This window comes from Amblyraja radiata, chromosome 27, assembly GCF_010909765.2.
Source record: "Amblyraja radiata isolate CabotCenter1 chromosome 27, sAmbRad1.1.pri, whole genome shotgun sequence".
NCBI classification, from domain to species: Eukaryota; Metazoa; Chordata; class Chondrichthyes; order Rajiformes; family Rajidae; genus Amblyraja; species Amblyraja radiata.
Genome location: NC_045982.1, coordinates 15,671,057 through 15,695,792, shown reverse-complemented (window position 1 = coordinate 15,695,792; position 24,736 = coordinate 15,671,057). Strand labels below are relative to the sequence as shown.

The following is a 24,736-nucleotide window of genomic DNA, read 5'->3' as shown; positions in this document are numbered from 1 at the left end:
TACCTCTATCACCATTTGCCATATCCTTAATATTTCCATGTAATCGTTAATATTGACCCCGAAATAGTAACTCTTTCTATCTGTAGATGTTGCCTGATCTGCTACGCATTTTTAGCATTTGTTTTAACTTATGGGGAGAAGGCAGGAGAATGGGGTTAGGAGGGAGAAATAGATCAGCCATGATTGAATGGCGGATTAGACTTAATCGACCAAATGGCCTAATTCTGCTCTTATCACGTCAAAAAAAGGCAACATTGTAGGAAAAGGTGTTATTGAGCTTTTGTGTTATGCAAAATATCTATCAATCAGTAAATTAACAGCAATTATTCAGACCATTTATCTTACCTATCGTGTTCTTTGTCCACCAGGTGGTACCTTGCCCGGAATGCGACCAATCTAGCATAATAAGCTGGTGCTGGAATAGAGACTGAGCGTGTGCAGCGCACATAAGTGTGGCACAACTGATACGTCAGGATCTGTAGCTCATCTGCTGTGAATCGATTGTCATCCCATAATACATAATAATGTGAAGGTCTGCTGGTGCCCTGCAAGTGTAAAAAGGTGAAACTATGACATTTACTCAGCCACGAACAAGCATTCGCAAGTCTTTAACCTACACAGCCAATGATATCAATCTTAACTCCAAAGTACATTGCATTTGTTTTGCAGTATTTAAAAAAAACATACAAACTCATTGCCACAATCTGGAAAGGTTTTACTTGCCTGCTGTCATCTCTTCCTGCAAAGTAAATTTAAGTTAGCAACATGAGGCACAGTGATAGAGTTGCTGCCTTAAAGCGCCAGAGATCTTGCACCCCTCTTCATCTTCCTGTATCTTCAGTCCATTTTGGGGTGTCTTGGTTTAATTAAGCAAAAGCAGCCTTTAACATAGCATGCAACCATGGGAAGACCCAACTTGGTATAAAGGAGAAATGAGAAGAGGCAAAAGCGTGAAACGTACGTGGAACAAAGAGATGTTGATTTTTATTGCTTTGTGATATTGCAAGAGAGAAATAACAAGAGGACTACTGTACTTAGGATAAAACATAGGTTCCAAGAAATATAAGTTCCCAGGAAATCAATGTTCTTTGCATTGACTGTCAATACAGCTGTAGCCCAGTGGAGGCCCAACTTTTCTCCTGTCTGCAAAACCCTTATAATACCAGTGCAGAAGAATATAGATATATCTAGAGCGTACCACCTGAATGCCAATTTACCTCACCCCTCCTGCTGCTGCATAGTAGCATTACAAACAGAAAATATGTAACCTTACATCCTCAGTCAACAAATTCAAAAACTTCAAAACTATCATATTTTTTACTTCTCTTTCCCACTCTTTCCTTTATCCATGATTTTCAAACCTTTAAGGAGTCCATCTCAACATAATTATTATTCCAGTATGCTATATATATTTTTAAGCATGATATAGTTCTCTAAAGCCGGATACTGTCCATCATAAATGTCTTAATAATCAGATTGCACAATGCTTCCACCATGCCATGAGCTTCTTTCTTGGTAATTGATATCAACACTGTAGGTGTCCTCTGTAGGTGTCTTGTAAATGACATCATGACAGGGAGGGGGGAAGCAATAAGTGAAAAGCAAGTACACCCATGGAAGAAACTTTGACAAATAATTTTTGAGCAGATTGTTCAAAGTGGATGGACACATGCATTTTCGTCCAAAAGTTAGAATGATAAAACCTGTCCTGTGAACTGGCCCCCTTGTTGACTTGTTTCCTTTGTGTTTCACTTTGTTGATTTACCTTTTTTTAAATGTCCATATATATCTCATATACTGAGGCTGCTTGTGATTGGTTTTGTAAGTAATGCATCATCAGTAAACCTGTAACTAACCTCAGACATCATTGCTATTAGTTTCCCAGGACCTGAACAGTCGCATTGAAGGAGCGAACAAAAGTCAAGCTGGTAGTTTAACATGCTCTGCACGCTAAAGTAATTCTCAACACTGCCATGGCAAGTCATGTGTATACATTGTCTGTAATTCTGTAATGGTTACAAGTACTAAGAAATTGAACTAACCTGAATCCCAGCATGACTGCACAAGTAGAAATCAAACTCAAATGGGTGTGTGATATTAGTATCAACTGTTGTTCCTGCTGGTATGTTCCCACTTTTACCAATCTATAAAATTAAAAGTTCAGTATTTAATAATTTTTATGAAAAACAGCAAGGAAATATTTTGGCATATTTAAACATAAAGGCTTATACCGTATATTAATTTGATGTATCTTCAGGTTTGTGCACATTCAAACTACACTCCAAGTTCATTTGACATTAGTACCCTTGAAACAATGACAACATACTGTATAACCACACCATTGTCACCAGTGTTGCAGCAATTCAGTGAATATTGAGTTTGAAATATATTCTCAACAAAAGAATGGATACAGCACTTATAGCCCACCATGCAGCATGATTAGATTAGTTATCTAATTTATACCAATTAACAACAATTGATCAGAAGAAAATATATCAGTACGGGTTATATAGAGGATGATTTTGGTAATACCTCGAATAGTAGAAACAAGCTTCAGAGTTTTTTTTTGCATCCAAATGACTAGCATAATCAAGAGGACCAAGCAGCGGTCGAGGAAGGGGTCAGCAGTCGAAGTTGACAACGGGCGCCGGTGTTCGAGGAGGACAAGGACGGGCCGGCGGAGGTTGCCGGTGGTCGGACGGGACAATGTGGGCGCTGGATGCACAACCTGGCGTAGGGGAGCCGCTAATAAAACATAGGGGGACCCAGCATGGGGGGGGGGGGGGGAGGAGGGCTGCCAGGAACAAAGAGGGGCCATTGGGGACTAAATGGAGTACTTTGTAACTTTGTCGGCACCCTATATGTTGCTATACTATTTGTGTACGCAAAACAAAGAATCTCACTGTGACATGTCACATGTGATTATAAGGTATCATCACCTATGCAATAGAACCCAGTTTAGAGGTTTCACTTCTCGAACATTTACACAGAATTCATTGGTATTGGCTAAATTACAATCGGTGAAAACAGCTGCCTCAGAAAATGCTTCTGTGAGGAACTTTTATTAACGTAGGAATTCCATATTCAAGGGAATCATGGGAATCAAATTACTCAATGTAGTTTGTAGTAAATAATGTTTACACCCAGTAAAAACGTCCTTATCCCGTCAAGCAGACAATGAGACTGAATCTTAGCTAAAATAACACAAATCTCAAATGCCACACTGGTCAGCCAGAGGAAGTATCTAGGCAGGTATTCATATAGTGTCTACATATTGCTCTCCAGCAATCTTTGATCTTTCTCACTTCTGTCACTGAAAGCAAATGCACATGTTGGAATCTGGAATTCAGAGAAAGTGCTGTTAGCTCTCAGCAGTCCAGACTGTCTCTGAAAAGAAAAAGGTAAATGTTTCGAAGAATGCTCCATGTTGTTCAAGTCAAGTGTGTTTAACTGTGCTATGCACCAACATGGACCAATGAAACGCTTACTTGCAGCGGCATAAAATGTCTGTAAATCCAGGACTCAATAAATAATACAATACAAAACAAAAAATACGTTCAATAAATTAAAACCACCCGATATTAGTGCAAATCAAAACAAACGCCTAAAGTACCTAAAGCAACAGAGACTGTTCGTAGTTCTAAGTTTAGTTGGTGCTTAGTTGGTGTTTGCAGTGTTCAATAGACTGATGGTTGTTGTAAAGAAGCTGTTCCTGAACCTGACCATCATGGTTGTCAGACTCCCATACCTTTTTCCTGATGGCAGGAGTGAAATACAGTGTCCTCCATAATGTTTGGGTGGGACAAAGACCCATCATTTATTTATTTGCCTCTGTACTCCACAATTTGAGATTTGTAATAGAAAAAAAAATCACATGTGGTTAAAGTGCACATTGTCAGATTTTATTAAAGGGTATTTTTAAGTGCATGGCCAGGGTGGATTGGGATCTTCATGATGCTGGCTGCCTTTTTGAGGCATCCATTTGATGATGGGGAGGTCAATACCTGTGATGGAACGTGCAGTGTCCACCACTTTTTGTAATCTGGATGGCTGAGTTGCTGAACCAGGTCGTGAGGCAACCAGCCTATATTTTCCCTGCCATATACGTGTAGGAATTAAAGAGAATATTTGTCGACATACCAAATCTCCTCAATCTTCAATGGAAGTCGAGGTGTTAATGAGCTTTCTTTATTATTGCATCAATGTGCTGGGTCCAGGACAAATCTTCACAGATATGCACGGCTCAGAACTTGAAGTTGTTGACTTTCTCCACCACTGACCTGTTGACGAAGACAGGTTTGTGGATCCTTGAAGTTTCTCTTCTAAATTCAACAGTTAGCTCCTTGGTCTAACTGACATTGAGAGCAAGGGGACAGTTCATCCACCTTTCAATCGAACAATTTATCTCCTATACTTTGACTCATCATTACCTATAATTCGTCAAACAACAGTAGTGTCATTGGCAAATTTAAAGATGGAGCTGGAACTGTGTCTGGCTACACAGTCATGGGTATCAAGTGAGTAGAGCAGGGTACTGCTTCTTGAGGTGCCCTTGTGATGATGGTTATTGAGGAGGAAGTGCTGTTGCCAAGTTGTACTGATCGTGCTCTGTGATGCAGAAGTCAAGGATCCAGTTGTAAAGAGATGTAGAGAGGTCCAGTTCTCTCTGAGCTTAGTAACAAGTTTGGAGGGGATGATAATGTCGAATGCTGAACGGTCGTCAATGAACAACAGCCTGACATGTGTTTTTATTGTCTAAGTGGTCCAGTGCAGAGTGGAAAGCCAGCGAGTTTGCATCCCCCATTGGCAGTAGGCAAATTGAAGTGGATCCAAGATCTTGCTAGGGTAGGAGTTGATATGTGCCATAACCAACCTCTCAAATCACTTAATCACCACAGGCATTAGTGCCACCAGTCGGTTGTCATTGAGGCATGTTACCTTACTCTTTTTACCGTTTTTATCTAATATACATTTTTCATTAATTGATCTTACACATGATGAAAAGTTACATTAGAGAGGTGCTACAAGGACCATAGCACCTTTGGGATATACTAAGCAACCTGCGCCTTCGAAAAGGACGGCAAAGGAGAAAGTTATTTCATTGTACTTACCCTCTCACTTTTATCTGCACAGAAGAGTCGTGTATGATGACGTTTCTGGACAACTATGTAGGTAATTCCAGGTTGATAATCTTTTTCCAGTTTGATACATGCATCACGAATAGCCAGGAGCTCATAATGTAAAATCTGAAAAAGGAAGTTTCAGTCAAGTTGTTAATTCAAATAAAAGTTGTAAACATTTTTGATGAGGAGCATAGATGCAGCTGTTTATAAAATGTATTTTTAAGCCAAAGGAATAAAGAATTCAAGATCAGGAGAAATAAACGGCATCAGTGAGATGATTTTTTTAACCAATTATATTGCCGGAGCTATTTTGGAAAAGATGTGAAATCCCTATTAAAACTTTCACCGCAGAGTTTATGTGGAGGGACCAACTACTTTTCGTTATCCAAATCATACTAAGTACACAATGCACTTTCCAAGTTACCTCATTTGAACTATAGCTCCTAGCAACTGATTACAATATAGCATTGATAACCTCTGTCCATGAGGCAGACTATCCTTCCTCCCACTGGGAGGAAGCTGTGCTGAACAGAATAAAGGAGAACAGTTAGTACAAATATTAAATCCAGCTTAATTGTTTTGTTCATATTGTTCACCTGCCTGTATCTAAATCCATCAAGGTAACCCCTGTAGATCTGAACATTGCTTCAGTTGACTTGTACGACTTTGGCCATTTCAGGTGTTTACTTCAGTGAGGGTTTGGAACTTTGAGCTACCTGTGGTAATTGTCCTTCAGGGACACCATCTCTATAGAAAATAATCCTTGTTGGCTTGAAACGGGTTGATTTGTAAAACTGGATCAGGAGTTCTCGAACCATGTAGGAAAGGTCTTCAATTATCTCCTGACGGGGTCGTTGCACACGGACTGTGGCACAGTAACGACTTGGATGAGCATCCATGCTGCCAACCACCTGGTGAGAAACACAACTCTCAGGATGACTCGTGTTATTGCTGAAGTGACAGCACTGCCAAAAACAAAGTTCTGAATGTGCTTGAATAACCCAAATCCAGATTCCATTGGATAATGAACTGCCTTGAATGCCTTTTATCTATAATACTGATTTAGCAACTCAAGATTGGCTGTAGAATTGTGCAGAAAACTGCCATGGCTCCTCTTGATGGCTCAGTGCTCTATTCTCAATTCCCCCAAAAGCCGAAATACAGAATTAGTTTACATGTTCATTTGGTTGAACTTACTGTGTTAAGCAAATTCATACATGGCAATGTGGAGCAATTCAGGTGCTCTCAGTAACTTTCATCTTAAAAAACAAAACAAACATTCAATGAGTATTCTTACACATTCTCAACATGGCAGAATTTATTATGCATGTTTCCAGGTAAAGGTCATTACTGCCCGAGATATCCTTATATATGCTCACTGAAGATCACAGCTTCCCAAATCTGTACCCTCACCTCAAGAACAAAAATGTCCATTAGAGAGATGAAAGGTTACGTAAACTTCAGGCAATATGCTTCCTTTCAGTTTCCTGCTTTCTTACATATTCTTTTTACAAACATGCTTTATTAGTTCTGGGAGCTTGTACACGAGTTCCCCTTGTATGTACAGGACAGTTAACCCAATTTGGCCAAATGTATATGATTAACCATTGAATAACCTTCACCTATTCCCGCTCTTTAAAAAAAATACTATTGACTTCCAAGCTTCTCCTGGCAGTTCAATGTTACATGTGACTTTACCAAGTAAATGCCAAAGGCATTAGAGCAGATTTTGTAAATTAAGGTGGGTTAGTACTTGACAACATAAAAAGTCAGGAAGCGAGAAGCAAAGGGAAATAGGAAAATAAAACATGAAGCACACCTTTACACAATTTTCTACACAACAAACAGTAATGGTGAATGAAATTGGTAAATGCAAGGGTTAATGTAGTAAGAATTCCTAACTTGCATGTGAGGTTGTATACCACAGGGTTGTTACCTCTTGAAAACCTAAATATAAATGGCAGATTTGCCAGGGATACTGAAACCTTCATTCAGATTCTTAAGTTCTTATCCGTGCTTACTTTTTCTGTCCTCTGAGGCATTCTAGAAGAATCCAATCTGTGTTTTTATAGAACATAGAACAGTACAGTACAAGAACAGGCTTTACAGCCCACAATGTCTGTGCCAACACGATGCCAAGACTAATTTTTTTCTGCCAGCACATAACCCATATTCCTTCATTCTCTGCATATCTATATGCCTATCCAAATGTCTTTTAAATGCTACTATTCTATCTGCCTCAACCACCTTAAGTAGTGGTAGTGAGTTCCAGGCACTCATCACCCACTATGTAAAAAACATGCCCCATGAACTTTAAACTTTGCCCCTCGCACCTTAAAACTATGCCCTCTAGTATTTCATTTTTCCATCCAAAAGATTCTTACTGTCTGTCTATGCCTCTCATAATTTTATAGACTTCTATTCTATCAGGTCTCCCCACAACCCCTGGCATTCCAAAGAAAATAATCCAAGCCTGTACAACCTTTCCCTGTGGTTAATGCTCCTTAATCTAGACATTTTTCTGGTAAACATCCTCTGTGCCCTTTCCAAAGACTCCATATCCTTCCTGCAATGGGGTGACCAGAACTTCACATTATATTCCAAAGCATAATCAAAGTCCTATAAAGCTACATCGTGGCCTCCTGACTCTTATAGTCAAAGCCCCAACTAATGAAAGCAAGCATCCCATAGGTCTTCTGTACCACTCTATCTACTTGTGTTGTCACATTCAGGGAGTTATGGCCTTGACGCTCCATGCATTCACAACGTCAAGTTATGGTGCAAATGAATTTTGAGCTGAAGAGCTAACTAATGATGGTGACAAAATATCCAATAAGATGCGACCCATTGATTTAACAGTGATTATCTTTAAATATCCATCTGAGACACTGAGGTTGCTCAAGATTTTTTCTTCAATTATATAATTGAACCTTGACTAATTTATAAATCCAATTTATTTTCATGTGCTTAACTTCTACAATATCTGTTAACAGTCCATTTTTATTTATGTTGTATATAGTCGTTTGAACAAAGGTGACATACAAATAAATATTTTGGACACCAAAATCAAAGTATCATATTTTTCAACAGCCCCAAAACACATTGCCAAGATATTTTGACATGGATTAAAATAAATAACTTTAAAATTATAATGACTGTTGCCACATTGGCAAATGCACCTGCCTCTGCATCATACAAAAGCAATTAGATGAATAATTAACAGTGAAGAGCCTTTTTCCAAACAAAATGTGGGCAGCATCGATCAATGTTAATATGACATTGATCAAAGAACAAATGTTGTCCAAATTTTAAATAAAATTAAGATTACTTATAAATAATATAAAGCAATATTATTTTTATTTGTATTATTTCTCAACCCCAAAAAAGTAAGCATGTTTCCAATTAGGACAGGTAGTTCTGCTATGATGTATTTTTTTCAAAATGAGAATTGGATATAACATGTTTGATGAGTTAGGGAACACCATTATGTGGACCGAACTGGTTATTTTGATTGGGAACTGGAGAACCAACTTAAAAGTTACTTTTGTAATTGACAAGCAGACAAAAAAGTTGTTGGGGGAGAAAAAGTCTAGGTACAAAAAAAACGTTCTCATGTAACCTTCCTCTAGTATTCAGACACCATTGCTTCATGAGAACAGTCTGTCAGTTTCAGCACAGGTCGCCAATTAAATGCAAACCAATCGCTTCCCTTGACACTCGTGCAATGATGCTCTATTAAACAATGTAACATATAGCCTTTAGTATTTTTGACCTGCAGTAACAAACTTAAAACGATTATATAAAACAAAACTATTGCAAGTCTGAAACTATCCAGCCCATAACACCCATTGACACAATTGTTCTGATAGAGATTTTCCATGATGTGACATTTCCTCGGAGCATAATTATCATGTTATCGCAGAACTACCTGTATAAGGAATGTCATATCTAAAGGATATGCATTCGCAAAAAAAGGATGACTAAATAACACCAGAAAGCAGAGATCTACAAGATTTTCTGGTCCAGTTATTAAACACTAAGATTACATTTAATGGTATGAAATTTAACTTCAATCAGAAGATATAATTATTGGGCAATCGTGTTTTAAGCAACCAGTTAGTTTAGTTTATTGCCACGTGTACCGAGGTACAGTGAAAAGGTTTTGTTACGTGCTAACCAGTCAGCAGAAAGACAATACATGATTACACGTTTGCCCAATTTATACCAGTTGCCCAATTTATTTTTCTTCTGTGGAAAGGTTAATGGGATGGGATAAATGGATGAGGCTATTTAAACAAAGCTACCAATAACAGCACAATAATACATTGTACATTAAGTTTAAAATTACTTTAGTCTTATGGAACCGGGCCCCTTAACTGGTCATAAGTATATATACACACAAAAGTCACAAGCACACAGCCCTTGGGCCATTAGGAATTTCTCTGATTCCTGGAAGAAAATTCATCAATTATATTTCACCGGCAATAATTGTCAGTAATATTTTGATATCAAAAATGTAAACTTACTGCTGTTATTGATGGCTTCTTGCCATCTCCAGCTGGTGGGTGTGTGACATCAGCTCCCAAGAATATCACAGGCTGCTGGAACACAGCTGAACTGAAATGAAACGGGTAGATATCCATTTTTAATTTGCGTACAGTGAATAAAGTGTCTTCAGCACTGAATGGTACCCAAGCATCAATAGAACATTGAAGACATTTATTTTGTAAAAGTACATAATAATGCCCATTTAGTTGTTTGCAAAATTGTATAATTACAAAGTTCTAAATGGTCATGCAAAATAGTCAACATGATCTTTATGCTTCTAGACAGAAGTAATAAAATTAATATTTCAATTAATCTTGGTTTTTAAATTACATTAAATCATCTATTTCTTTTGTACAGAAATCAAAAGTCTTGACACAAATGGATATGACTTCTTGATTTTGACCATTTAAAAAAAAATCACCGGCCAAGGATTCAACCGTCAGTGCGGAGGTTACATTTTTTCAAGGAGATTCAGTGAATGTTCTTGAAGTGTTTTCTTTGTTGTTCTGGAAATCTTTTGCTGTAACAGTGCTCAACGTTTGGAGACTAATGTCGGTTATGTGGCCGATATGGTCCACACATCAGATCTGGTGGAGTGTGATCCGAGCTTTGAAGCTGGAAATGTTAGTGTGGAAGAGTTAGTGTGGCTTTTCTTTCCTGCCAATAAATTTGGAAAATTTGTTGTGCCCACAATGGAGGTTCTTTCAGGTGCTTTCTGTCGGTTATCCAGGAGTACACATTACACATGCAATTTGATTATTTCTTAAGAGTAAATCCAGCCTCCAGACTAACTAACAAGTGAATCCTTTGGCTACTTGATTTGGTATTTGTTCAATAACTAAAAAAAATAATTCTTAATCATAATTATACATGCATAACATTAGTATGCCACTCTCGTAAACTTGATAAGTGATTGAAAATAAGCTCATTATGTTCACTTCCAAAATATCCGTTTGCATTTTTAAGTGCAATCGCTAAGCTGTGTGTGATTTTTGGAGGTGGGAGCCTTAGAACGTGCCTTTCAAGACAAGAGAATTTCTAGTTGTCTTTATACCAAAACTGCAGCATCAGTGACCTATGAACTCCAATACCAACTAGTCCAATTTCCATTTACTTACATGGAACATACATCTTACCGTTGATGAGGCACTAGAATGTTGTTGATTCCACCCAATTTCACATTGATTTTCAGGCAGAGGTTAGAAAGTGTCTGAGGAGAAGTTCTCACAACATTTTTCACCTGAACACATTGTGTGGCCATTCCAAGAAGCGTGTCTCCCACTCGTTTCACCTCAGCTACATGGAAGGGGGTGGGGGAGAGACATGTTATTGTCACAAATTGACTTGGTTTTGTAATTGTTTTAGCTTATTTGAAATATTTAACAATAGACAATAGGTGCAGGAGTAGTCCATTCGGCCTTTCGAGCCAGCACCGCCATTCAATGTGATCATGGCTGATCATCCCCAATCAGTACCCCGTTCCTGCCTTCTCCCCATATCCCCCGACTACGCTATCTTTAAGAGCCCTATCTAGCTCTCTCTTTAAAGTATCAGCCTCCACCGCCTTCTGAGGCAGAGAATTCTACAGACTCGCAACACTCTGTGAGAAAAAATATTTCCTCGTCTCCGTTCTAAATGGCTTACCCCTTATTCTTAAACTGTGGCCCCTGGTTCTGGACTCCCCCAACATCGGGAACATGTTTCCTGCCTCTTGCGTGTCCAAACCTTTAATAATCTTATATGTTTCAATAAGATCCCCTCTCATCCTTCTAAACTCCAGAGTGTACAAGCCCAGCCGCTCCATTCTCTCAGCATATGACAGTCCTGCCATCCCGGGAATTAATCTTGTAAACATATGCTGCACTCCTTCAATAGCAAGAATGTCCTTCCTCAAATTAGGGGACCAAAACTGCACATAATATTCCAGGTGTGGTCTCACTAGGGCCCTATACAACTGCAGAAGGACCTCTTTGCTCCTATACTCAACTCCTCTTGTTATAAAGGCCAACATGCCATTCACTTTCTTCACTGCCTGCTGTACCTGCATACTTACTTTAATTGACTGATGAACAAGAACCCGCGGATCCCGTTGTACTTCCCCTTTTCCCAACTGGACACCATTTAGATAGTAATCTGCCTTCCTATTTTTGCTACCAAAGTGAATAACCTCACATTTATCCACATTAAACTGCATCTACCATGTATCTGCCCACTCACCCAACCTGTCTAAGTCACCCTGCATTCTCATAGCATCCTCCTCACAGTTCACACTGCCACCCAGCTTTGTGTCATCTGCAAATGTGCTAATGTTACTTTGAATCCCTTCATCTAAATCATTGATGTATATTGTAAATAGCTGCGGTCCCAGCATCGAGCTTTGCGGTACCCCACTAGTCACTGCCTGCCATTCTGAAAGAGACCCTAATTTTGTCCACTAATCTCCTACGTGGGACCTTATCAATTTAACATTTAAAAATAAACACTGTAGCTTATGAAAATTCTAATTTTTAGATTTTGTTAAAAATTATATGTTAGTTTTAATAGTGATTGCCAAAAATCTTCCTGAATAAATTGGATGAGCTATTTGCTTGAGTATAAAAAAAAACTCAGCTTATATCAATGGATATTAGATGAGACTTAGTAATTATCAATAATGTACTGCACAGCCTGGAAGTCTTACTACCTTTCTTTCCTTCTGAAACTACAATGATTGTATAGCGGTGCCACTACAGGCTACCACAATCCTGCACATAGTCACCTCCTTACTGCAGACTTTCTCTTTATTCTTTCTGCCCCATGCCTCTCAATTTAAAACATGCCCATTTCTCATTTCTGGCGAAGGGTCATTGGCCTGAAGCATTAACCATTTATCTTCACAGATCATTATCTGATCTGCTGAGTATTTTCAGCACTTCCTAATGTCATTTAAGATTCCCGCAGTACGTATCCCAAATGACAATCCTTAAAATGTAATATTGGATGGTAAATATTATCAAATTACCCAAATCTAACGGAGTTGTAGATTTGAACCCAAATTCTGTTTTTGGACAAGTTAATTTGACACATATGCTTTGTAATTAAGATGCAGAATACAATCTAATCTGCCCCTTTCTAAACTTGCTTTCATTTTTAATAAAACAGTCTTCCCCCGCTGACATCATCTAATTTTACAAGGAGCAATAAATGATTTTTAGAATACTCTGATATGAAGGAATTAATTATTGACTGAGTAAATGTGCATAGGTTTCAGGATACACTCGAATGTAAAGTTAGTGACACTTTCGGAATATGGCCCATAAAATATGATTGCAGATAACTGAATCGAAACATCAACTATCTATGTTTTCCAGAGATGCTGCCTGACCTGTTGAGTTACTCCAGCACTGTGTCCTAACTGAATCTGTTACTTGATCCAAAATTGAGAGAGGAAAGAGAGAAAAATCAGTGTTTGTCACCAGATGGTGCTAGAGGACTTCATGTGTGACCACTTCAGAATACACTAACCCTCTGCACATCTTACCATAGACAGGTGTTTTCCCAGGTAGAATTACTATGACAAGTTGGAGTCCCGAATAAGTATTCTTTAGATGCCTGAACATCGGTTCCACACTGTCAGCTCCTTGTGCATATTTACAAAAGCATGGCTGTCCTTGAATTGGCATTCCTGCATCCTTAGATATCTTCCGCAGTTGGTCAGTAAAACTCCTGTACGATTGAAACCATAAATTTCAACGGTGTGCTGAACAATACAATTTTTCAATGAGAAATGCCACGTGATTATGTTTTGATCAGAACAAAAATGCTGAAATTTCAAGCTTAATGGAAAGCCATTTCTGTTGTACTTTCCAAAAACAATCGAGTACTCTTTTGGATTTGTCATGGAAGCTCAGCTACTGCCCTGCTCTCAGGAGTTATACATTCCTCCTTACATTTATGGCTCACTGCATGGAAATAAAAAAAATAAAGATTAAAAATAGAATCAACTACTCTTAATCAAGATACATAACCTTCTGAACTTGCTGCTATAACTTAGTCTGCTGATTGCTAACACCGATTTATATAAGTAAACCACTGGGCAGAACAGCGAGTGGTACACAATAGACACACCACCTGGCTTCTGTTTATGCTGAGCAATGAAATTACTCCTTCTATAAAGAGGATTGTTTAGGGGTAGGCATAAATGTGAGTTATGAAACCATATGAAGCATTTTCAAAATTGTATTGATAAAAGTGACCTCCACTCCCACACAACATTATCCATTCCCAGAGGTGGAAAAACATTCCAAGGGTTGCCCTGTAATGAAACTGTGACCATTTCAAGTCAACAACAATCATGGATAGTACTTTGGAGCAGTGAAAGGAGATGGCAGAAATATAGAATAAAATAAAAACAAAGTGCTTCTTGAAAGATCAATGGTCTTCAGTCATTTACACCAAATGTCATGGTTACTGAGAGAGGTAACGGTAGTCATTTATTAGAATTCGGGTGTAATCAGCATTTTTTAAAACATTCTAGTAAGCAAATGTCAGCAAGAATATATTAATAATAAATCATGTGCGACTAACATGATCAATTATCTTGATAGAATAATAAAGATGACACCAATGTGTGCAATGAGCATTCGACAAAGTACATATATCCCATGGAAGCAATGTGATTCAAATTTGACTTCAGAAAAGGCAGCAAGGAGCTGTAATGAAATGTTTTCAGGCAGTGATGTGATATGGGAAGGGGGAAGATAAATTATCTTTTTGATGAGATGAGCTTGAATATAAATAAGTAATACAGTTCCAAAGTTTACAAATTAAATGGTTGATCATGAAGTAAAGAGTAGGACTTCAGATGGACAAGGCAGACAAATGAAATAGGGAACACAGGTAGGAACAAAGTGGCAATAGTCAATAAAAATGTAAAAAGTCACAACAATGACTTAGAAGTGTGGAAACATAGAAACATAGAAAATAGGTGCAGGAGTAGACCATTCGGCCCTTCGAGCCAGCACCGCCATTCAATATGATCATGGCTGATCATCCAAAATCAGTACACCATTCCTGATTTTTCCCTATATCCCTTGATTTCGTTAGCCCAATGATCTAAATCTAACTCTCTTGAAAACATCCAGTAAATTGGCCTCCACTGCCTTCTGTGGCAGAGAATTCCACAGATTCACAACTCTCTGGGTGAAGAAGTTGTTCTTCATCTCAGTCCTAAATAACCTACCCATTATTCTTAAACTGTAACCCCTGGTTCTGGACTCCCCCGACATCGGGAATTTTTTTACTGCATCTTGCCTGTCCAATCCCTTAAGAATTTTATATGTTTCTATAAGATCCCCTCTCATCTGCCCACTCACCCAACCTATCCAAGTCACCCTGCAGCCTCATAGCATCCTCATCGCAGTTCACACGCCCACCCAGCTTTGTCATCCGCAAACTTGGAGATATTACATTTAATTCCCTTGTCTAAATCGTTAAATATATATTGTAAATAACTGGGATCTCAGCACAGAGTCTTGTGGCACCCCACTAGTCACTGCCTGCCATTCTGAAAAGGACCCGTTAATTCCTACTCTTTGCTTCCTGTCTGTCAACCAGTTCTTTATCCATGTCAATACCCTACCCCCAATACCATGTGCTCTAATTTAGCACACTAATCTCTTGTGTGGGACCTTGTCAAATAAATTGTGTCTTTGTAGAAATCTGTAGAAATTTGTAGAAACCATGAAAATGTCAAGACAAGTAAAAAAAACTGTTAGAAAATGCAGGAATACAGTAAAAAGGCAAGCTAGCTATTAGTCTGCTTTATGTGAAGTTTCATGCTGTTTCGTGACTCTGGGCGCTTCAGTTTTCTCCCATATTCTAAAGACATTCCAGGATGTTAATTGGCTACTGAAAATTGTCCATAGCATCGTTGGGTGGTATGATAATTTGAAGGGAGCTGATTGCGAGAAAGGTTACAAGAAAATAAACAAGGTAGTAGGATTGCGGGATAAGCCCTAATAGCTGGCAAAGACTCAATGGGCCAAATGGCCAACCCCTATGTTGCACGGACAACAAGAAAAAGAGTACACCTTTGAGTCGCAGGCGGAAACAGGAGTACCTTCAAAGTCATAATAGCTTAAATATGTTTCCAGTACAGAAGAGTTTGATTGCTAAAAGAAGTAGAGCCAACACATGGAAATTATACCATAAACTATAAAGTAATGGAAACAGTTGGAAAATATTTATACGGGAAAGGGGAAATGATCAGTGAGTAGTTTAATCGATTGTTCTCTAAAACATTTTGTACAAGTAGAATGGGATAAATGTCCTGCTAGCCATGTCATCCTGTAAAACATTGGTACTTAACAATCACTGCATTGTTGACATTGCTGTCTATTGAATGGAACATTAAATGATCTTTCCTTCCTCAGACACAGGGCTGTGGAATCGGAGTCGGAGTCGTCGCAATTTTGGTGTTGCTGGAGTCGGAGTCGGAGTCCGACCTCAACATAAATTTCAGAGGCTACGTAATTTGGAAAAGATCCCACTTTCTAAACATACCGCACACTTTATTTCCACCCGAGAGAATGGTTAAGGGTTTGCATGACCTAAAACCCTTTCTAGTAGACATTGATAATCCCAGTGACTTACTAACTAAAAGTCAATGGAGGTTGGTAGCACAATTAGAAGCTCTGCTTGCTCACCCTTATGCAGTCACCAAATAGTTGAAAGCAGAGGATTCAACTCCTGGTACATTCCTATGGGAGTGGAAACATTTCATATTTCACCTATCCAAAGCTGGAGGATTAATTGCTGAAGGAATTGTATCGTCAATGAAGAAACGTGATGGTCTGCTACTTGAAAATCAGATCTTGTTAGCTGCTGTCTACGTAGATCCAATAAACCGAATCTTGTTGAGCAAAGATCAAATTGCTAAAGCAAAAGAGGCCCTCTGAGATGTTGCAGTTTGGATAAAAGGGCTACCTGAAAAGTCAGAACCACAAAATGAAGATGGAGTACCAAATCCTTCTCATCCTCTTCAAATGATGGTCAGATTCTGCAAAATATTTAGATAAAATTGAAGTCGAGAGCAAAGCTCTCGTTTAAATGTGCAAAGGCCGCCTTTTGATGTTAAACTAATGGAATTTAAGCAAGATTTTCTTGGTGGTTTAAAAGAAGTAGATAAATATGATTGCTCATCTAAACTTACAGTACGTCGTCCCTGCTTATCCAGAAATAGTAAAAATTTGCAGCTATTATAGTAACAGCCATATCACCCACTCAGGTCAGTGTGGAGAGACTGTTTTCCACACAGAAAATAATTTAAACTGATTTAAGGGCTTCAATGAAAGAGGATCTGGCAGAAGCAATTCTGTTTCTAAGGACGTTATTAATAAATTTATGGTATGTACTTTTGTAGCAAACTTAACTACCTATGCATTTAGTTTATCTTTATCTGTGTATCATAAAGAAAAACTTGGCCGTGAGGTTACCTGTCAAAAGATTGACACTGTACACAGAAGATACTGTTCACTTAAAGTATCTGCTGAATGCAATGAGGTTGGCGAAATGTACAATCTGGAGGTTTGGCCAGAAGGGGCATTTGTCCGGCGCTATTATGAGCCACGCAGGGTTGGAGTAATCGGATCAAGCACTGTGCCTGCTGCCGGGGGAATGAGTGTGCCCGCTGGTGCTATGTTTTGTCGTACAACTGTCGTGGCCTGAGTTTGGACCAGATCGCAGGGTATAATGCTCGCCGCATAGTTGTTGACAACCTTCTGGAGAACTGTGACATACTATGTATGCAATAGACATTTTTAGCGAAGCAAGACTTGGACAAGCTAAATTCTCTCAATGATAACTCTCATGGGGCTGGGTGTCTACAACTGACCTTGGCATGGGAATAGTCAGAGGTAGGATATCAAGGGGTGTGGCTATTCTATGGAACAATAAGCTTGACTCATCAATAAATGTGGTTAGGCTTGCTGCTGACTGGTGCATTGCCATACACTTTGCTCACAACGACAAGGAATTTGTTATCCTAAATGTGTATACACCCTATGAATGCCATCAGAATGAGGATGAATATTTAAATAGGCTTGCATTCATCTATTCCTATATTTAAAACAAGGCACCCCTCGTGACTAGCTTTCATCACTTCCTATATTCAAAAATCAGGAATGCAGATATCTCAAACTGGAACATTATTTGCCAATCATATGGCTCAGTTCTGTCAAGATAATAATTTTATATTGTCAAGCAAAGTGCTTTTACCTAGAGATAGTTATACATATTAGTGAGGCCTGGCACACCACGTCATGGCTGGACCATTGTATTAGTACAGCTGATGCATATGCCTCTTTGGGGTGTATGAGCATTCTATATGGGGCAGCAATGACTGATCACATCCCTGTTGCTAAGTCAATAAATGTTGAACATCTACCTGTGGTATCCAGAGATGGAAATAGTGTTAACACAGAAAAACTGGACTGGTCAACCTTCACAAAGGCCTATTATGCTCATACAGATAAGCAATATTCAACTACCTTATGTGTAGTAATGTTAATTGTAAGGATGTGAAGCATAGGATAGATATCTGCTCCATATATAATGATATAGTAAGCGTTTTATATGTAGGTAGTAAGCCCTACTGCAAGCATAAAAATAAGACACAAAACATCAGGCCTGGCTGGAATAAGTATGTAGCTGAGTATCATGCTGAAGCCCGTGAAGCCACTAAATCATAGGCTATGGCCGGTAGACCCAGACAAGGGCCTGTGCTTGAGTACAAGAAGCTCACTAATACAAGATATAAGTATGCTGTTTGCTTCATCTGTAAAAATGAGCAATCTATGAGGGCTGATTCCATGGCTAAGAAGCTAAGTAACAATGCTACTGATTTTTGGAAAGAAGTGAGAGTTCTTAACGACTGTAAAATATCACTGTAGAAGGAATCTCCGGAACAGCTTATATGGGCCGTAAGTTGCCGACCCCTGTATTACACGCTGCCAATCCCAGATGTAGAGACATTGGTATGGTTGTCTCTTAGGACACTGATTTTTTTTAATTCTTGATCTTAAACCATGTATTGTTCTTTTGTATGTAATTTATTGTGCTTCTGTAGGCAATATATTTTATGCAATGTCTTGTATTTTATCTGAACCTTGAGCCTGTAATAAAAAGTAAGTATTGCAATTAGAAAAAAAAATTGTCAAAATTTAGCCATTTAGTTTATGTGGCCTTAGTTTAATGAATTTTGGAGTAATGCTTTTATAATTTTTATTTATGCTTTTATAATTTTTATTTAATTCAATGGAATTTTAATTTTATCATAGTAATTTTTTTTTAGCATAATAAATTATATATTTTTTATCAAAAATAAACAATAAAAAAGCCACAATAGCATAGCTACAACCATTAGACAAAACTTTAAGGACATGGGTTTAAAAGGTAGCCTGATGATTAATGTAGTTCTTATGAAATGCCACCTTGTGTAATGTCATCATAGCAGATTTAGAATTATTATACCGAAGGGTCGGGGTCGGAGTCAGAGTCGGAGTCGGAGACACAAGAAATCAAGGAGTCGGAGTCGAGTGTTTTGGATATTGACTCCACAGCCCTGCTTAGACATATGTATGTGATCCTATGATACTTTTAAAAGAAGTGGATCTTTCTTCACATCCCAGCCAACAATTAATTCCGTCAGCAACACTGTTAAACTGGTTACACATCTCATTTTCTGGAACATCCTCCATAACAATGACAACATTTCAACATATTCCGTGTACTGTACATATTGTTATAAATAGCATACATATAATTAAAAGCCTCTGGGCAACCATTCAATAACTACATAGCACCTAGAAAAGGCACCTACTGCCAAATATACACAATGAGGGTCAGTTAGCAAGATAAAGATCAATGCCTAACCTTTCTATTAAATTAATAGATTGAAAATATATACCCCACAGCTTCTTCTCCACTGCTATCAGACTCTTGAATCAATCACCTATTTCACACCCTCTTCCCAAGGATGCTACCTTACTCTTTACCTCATTTGATTATTCCGTTATTATATCTTAGTTTTTTTTACACCTCTTCACATTGCACAACAATTTGCACAATTTCGCTACAAGACGCTACATCTTGAAAATATGAGACTTGTCTTAGCAGAAAAACCAGAGCATTTTTCGAAGACATGGACACCATTCATTGATTTATTACAAGAATAGTATGGTGCAACACAATTTTGGAGTTAAATTTAATTATGGGTTGGGTGATGGGTGGGGAGGGATACGAAGCAGGTATATCATCACTTTTTGTTTTTCTTTCGGTTTTTATCTTTTTATTTCTCTACATCTTTCTTATTCTTTTTACTTACTCTTTGGCTACACCAATTCGGTAGTCTAGGGGTTCTATTCTTGCACATCCACTTTTTTTCTCTTGCTTTCTCTCTCTCCTTTTCTTTCATCTTTAGCTAAAAATTAAAACTGAAGCTGTACAATAATTGTATTATGTCATATGCCACTTTACATTTTTGTACACTGCTTCTAATAAAAAAATTTTAAAAAAAAGAAGAAATATACCACTGCTCCACTTCTATCAGACTCCTGAATCATTCACCTATTTCACACCCTCTTCCCAAGGATGTTACTTTACTCTTTACCTCATTTGATTCCGTTATTATATCTTAGTTTTTTTTACACCTCTTCACATTGCACAACAATTTGCACAATTCCACTGTTTTGCATTTGTTGTTTATTGTTGTATTTATCACTATTATATGTATACCATTTTTGTTTACTCAGAGCTTCATGAGAATGAAGAATTTCATTGAACCCTGGTGTATATGACACTAAACTAATTTGAATCAAATATAAATTGTGTGCTCTGAGCATTTGTTATATACTTTTCTTACAATTACATTTTAAATTACTTTTTCCAATTTATTGAAAACAGGGATGGTCACTAAGTGCTTTTGGATATCCTAGTGCATTAATTGCTATACACATGCATGTATGTTCTTTTTTGATGTCACGAGTGAAGAATCTACATACTTCAGTACTTCTTCCCGACATTGTTTCTGCGGTGCAAAGCAGGCGATGGCCCAGACTTTGATCTCAATCCCATTGTAGAACTGTTTTCCACGCATATCCCACACTCCCTGATTTGGAGTAGCAATTGCTCGGTTCTGTGAAACACAGATAAGAAACAAATGTATGATGCATTTTAGTAGAAATAAAGATTATTGTCATAATCAGATGGACAACACCATCTTGAGAACCTCCACTGAAATGTCTCAGTGTCTCTGCCCTCCCATAGTAGTCGACAGACTGAGTTAACAGGTGTGATATACAATGTAGGCTACAATGAGAGGCAGCTTATCAACAATTCTTGCAGAATCAATTGCCAAACAAGCTTAATCATCAGATAATATTTCAAAAATCACTATATGCTAACCTAATTTTATCTTCTGTGTCCAGATTTACTGGCCAGCAGCACCTGCAAACAATAAAGTGTTCACATCCACTTGAACACTTCCTCTGGCCATGGATCAATGTGTCTCCAACCCACAATGCAATGATTAATACCTCAATGTGCTGCACTCCACCTCCAAACACATTGGCACTTTTCACTCGAGCTGAATAATTGACTTAATACTTGGTCATGGCGAAATTAAATCTAGGAAGATCTAGAGGAAAATATAGCTCGTTCATTTTTTAATTAACAAGTGCAAAAAGTACACCTTTCTTCCAAAAACAGTATTCCATATATATGCAATTAAAAATAGAATATAAATAATTAAAAAACCCTTAGGCAGCAACCAAGTGGTACATGGAAGCTAAACACAACTTATGAAGGATAAATAGCACGTTTAAAAAAGCAAGTGCCCAAATACGATCGAATAAATATGTTGAAAATAAGCTCAGAGCCACACAAATACATTCTGCATTCTGAGCATTAGCTTTGGTGACCTAGAAAATCACATAGCATACAATGTCATAAAATGGTTCAACACTTTTTTCTTATAATAATGAAATCTTTGATTTTTCCCCCCTAATTTATTAAAGTGAAACAGGGATGGTCAGCTTGGTCTTAAGTTGACATCAGATGTAATTCAACAGGGGAAAGTTACCAAAAATGGCTTCTTCTTAGTTACAAATGAGTTTCAAAGTGCAATGGAGTGAATATTCATTCAGCAGTCAAGCAATAAAATGTAGCATTACATGTTGTTCTCTTTGCACTACCTATTGTACATGTGCATGGCTTGTTTGTACTCGTGTATAATATGACCTAATTACACTGGATAGCACACAAACAAAGGCCTTTTCAGTACACGTGACAATAAACCAATATCATTACCACAGAGCATCCATGATACTCAAAGGCAATGCCAGATTACCCAGAGGCAAGTGCCCGAAGTAGCCAGTAGGGAGAATTCTATTCAGCAACTTGTAGAAGAGTCAGAATGATGACACAATTCAATTTTACAAACATTGGGACAGTACGAGACAGAGACCGAACAGACTGGATCAATTGGATCGATTGCAATCATGTATTGTCTTTCTGCTGACTGGTTAGGACGCAACAAAAGCGTATAATTGTACCTCAGTACATGTGACAATAAACTAAACTGATCTGAACTTTGAAGCAATTCCAATCCATGTTACCGGACCTCGAGATGCATTACCAACCATAGCAATTTAATATCATAAGGAGTAAATGGAATGGACAGCAAGGATGAGAAAACAAGTAGTATAAAAGAAGAGAACAAAAGAGAAATTTAGGCGGCATGTGGCAAAATGAAAATAATAGAAGTGAAAAGATGTAGCAGAGGAAATTTTGAAATAGGATAGAGCAAAGCCTAAGTTGAGATGCCAAATCAAGTACCAACATTTTGTAATTCGGGTTCTTGAAGTACGAGTCACCCACTAGCTCAGATTTTTCAAAAAAGACAGAAGGTTCATTTCTCAGGAGGTATTTCATGAAACCTAATTAATATTTTTAATTTCTCATTTTGGCAGTGTAATGGTTGGGAATTTTTCATCTCTAAAACAGGAAAGTACAGGGAGGTATTGTAAATAGAATCAGGAAAATGAAGAATTATTTCCTCTCATGAATTCTCTAATGCTATGGAGACTTGCAATTCTGTTTTCGATCAAGTATTGCAGGTGAAAGACAGTCAAAAATCAGAAAAAAGCTGAAAACATGAACCAGATCAAGCAACACCCAAAGTTACAAACAGCTGATGTCTCGGGTTGATACGTTTACTGAAACATTACCTTCTTTTCTCTGAATATTTTCACCATTTGACTATTTTTCATTTATTTAATGACAGTCAGTTCATCGTAAGAAAGCAAGCAGAATGCTGCGCAAGATTGCAATGACATATGGATCTACATCCATACGCACATGCAAGCGAGGAGATGTGCACACATTTTACGATACGATAGAACTTTATTTATCCCAGGAGGGAAATTAATTTGTCAACAGTCATAAAAACACAACAGGGGCACTGTGAAGAGCAAGAAAATGGGTTCATTCTCTTTGCCATCTCTCAAACAAATAGCTGTAACCAGTCAGAGGAGAGTGTATTTGTGCAAAACAGGTGCAACACTTTGGATATCGACTCTTCCTCAGAATTTAGCCTCAAGTACTCCAGTTCTAAGGAAAAGTTCATATTCACAGTGTCCTTTCTTTTCTTTCCATTAGGCCAATGTTGCCAGTGTTTCCTTTTTCTGTTTCAGATTTTCAGCCCCTGCAAGATTCCTCTTTTTGCTACTTAAAATGCCATGCTTAATGATTTTTATGAAAAAACTCACTCTCGACGTTGATGCATCTTGTAAGTGACTATGGTGAAGAGATGCTGTCGTAGTAGTAAACAAGGATTCTGGTCATAGATCCAAATACTACTTAACTACTCTGTACTATAATTTAATATTGCACCTCAAATAATCTTTAATATGCATAGACCTTCAATGTTTTAATGTGCTGCTCTCTTTGCTACCTTATGTGAAGCCAACAATGGGTGGTTGACGAGTCACCATCTGTGAAGGCGGCATGGTTGCACAATGGTAGAGTCGCAGCCTTATGCTCCTGTCCCACTTAGGAAACCTGAACGGAAACCTCTGGAGACTTTGCGCCACACCCAAGGTTTCCGTGCGGTTCCCGGAGGTTGCAGGTAGTGGAAGCAGGTAGTTAGACTGACAAAAACCTCCGGGAACCTCCGGCAACCGCACTGAAACCTTGGGTGGGACGCAAAGTCTCCAGAGGTTTCCGTTCAGGTTTCCTAAGTGGGACAGGGACATTACAGCGCTTGCAGTGCCGGAGACCCAGTTCCCGGCTAAGGGTGCTGTCTGTACGGAGTTTGTACGTTCTCCCCGTGACCGCGTGGGTTTTTTCCCCCCCCCGAGATCTTCGGTTTCCTCCCACAATCCAAAGACGCACAGGTATGTAGGTTAATTGGCTTCGTATAAATGTAAATCATCCCTAGTGTGTGCAGGATGGTGTTAATGTGCGGGGATCGCTGGTCAGTATGGACTCAGTGGGCCGAAGGGCCTGGTTCGGCGCTGTATCTCTAAACTAAACTAAATAAACTGAAAAAATCATGAACTTACCCTGCCTCCATATTGTAAAATCGGTGCAGGCAAGACTCTGCCTGTAACTTCAGTCATGTCATCTTTCACCTTTATCCCAAATTCCTGAATATAAGGATCAAGGTTGTAGCTGGCATTCTTCATCTGCAAGTAAAAAATATAAATTACTATACATGTTCATGGCTTGACAGTTTGCCATCAACATCGTTATACTTTTTTTTCTCTTTTCCTTCAGTAAGATGATCTATCAGCAGCAAAATAAAGGACTTATAGAATCTTCAGGCATGATGCCAAAATGTTTCCCACCAATGAAGCTGGTGAGAACCACAGTAAGCCAGACTAGAATGTTGGCTTGAAGCTAGACAGGTAAGGATGTGAGCTAGGTTTTCTTACACATTCCCTCGGGATCAAGGATGATTTTCTTCTCTGTTTTTGTGGATACTAAGCTGACTAATGAGGCCAATGTGGGAAGTTGGAGAAGGTATT

The 24,736-nt window shown here is 38.3% G+C and overlaps 1 protein-coding gene across 4 annotated transcripts in view; it reads right to left on the bottom strand.

The window, feature by feature from the left end:
- The window catches only part of LOC116988485 (protein argonaute-1), a 72,012-nt gene that overhangs the window by 6,100 nt on the left and 41,176 nt on the right, over nt 1-24,736 (bottom strand). For 3 of the 4 annotated variants that reach the window (XM_033045228.1, XM_033045231.1, XM_033045233.1), the window contains 9 exons: nt 24,272-24,394; nt 20,711-20,844; nt 13,192-13,376; nt 10,808-10,967; nt 9,650-9,740; nt 5,840-6,034; nt 5,112-5,246; nt 2,043-2,144; nt 346-545 (listed from right to left, as the gene is read on the bottom strand). In XM_033045228.1, the coding sequence (XP_032901119.1) occupies nt 346-545; nt 2,043-2,144; nt 5,112-5,246; nt 5,840-6,034; nt 9,650-9,740; nt 10,808-10,967; nt 13,192-13,376; nt 20,711-20,844; nt 24,272-24,394 (1,325 nt within the window). The remainder of the gene's footprint in view (nt 1-345; nt 546-2,042; nt 2,145-5,111; nt 5,247-5,839; nt 6,035-9,649; nt 9,741-10,807; nt 10,968-13,191; nt 13,377-20,710; nt 20,845-24,271; nt 24,395-24,736) is intronic. The other variant, XM_033045232.1, reaches the window with a different exon arrangement.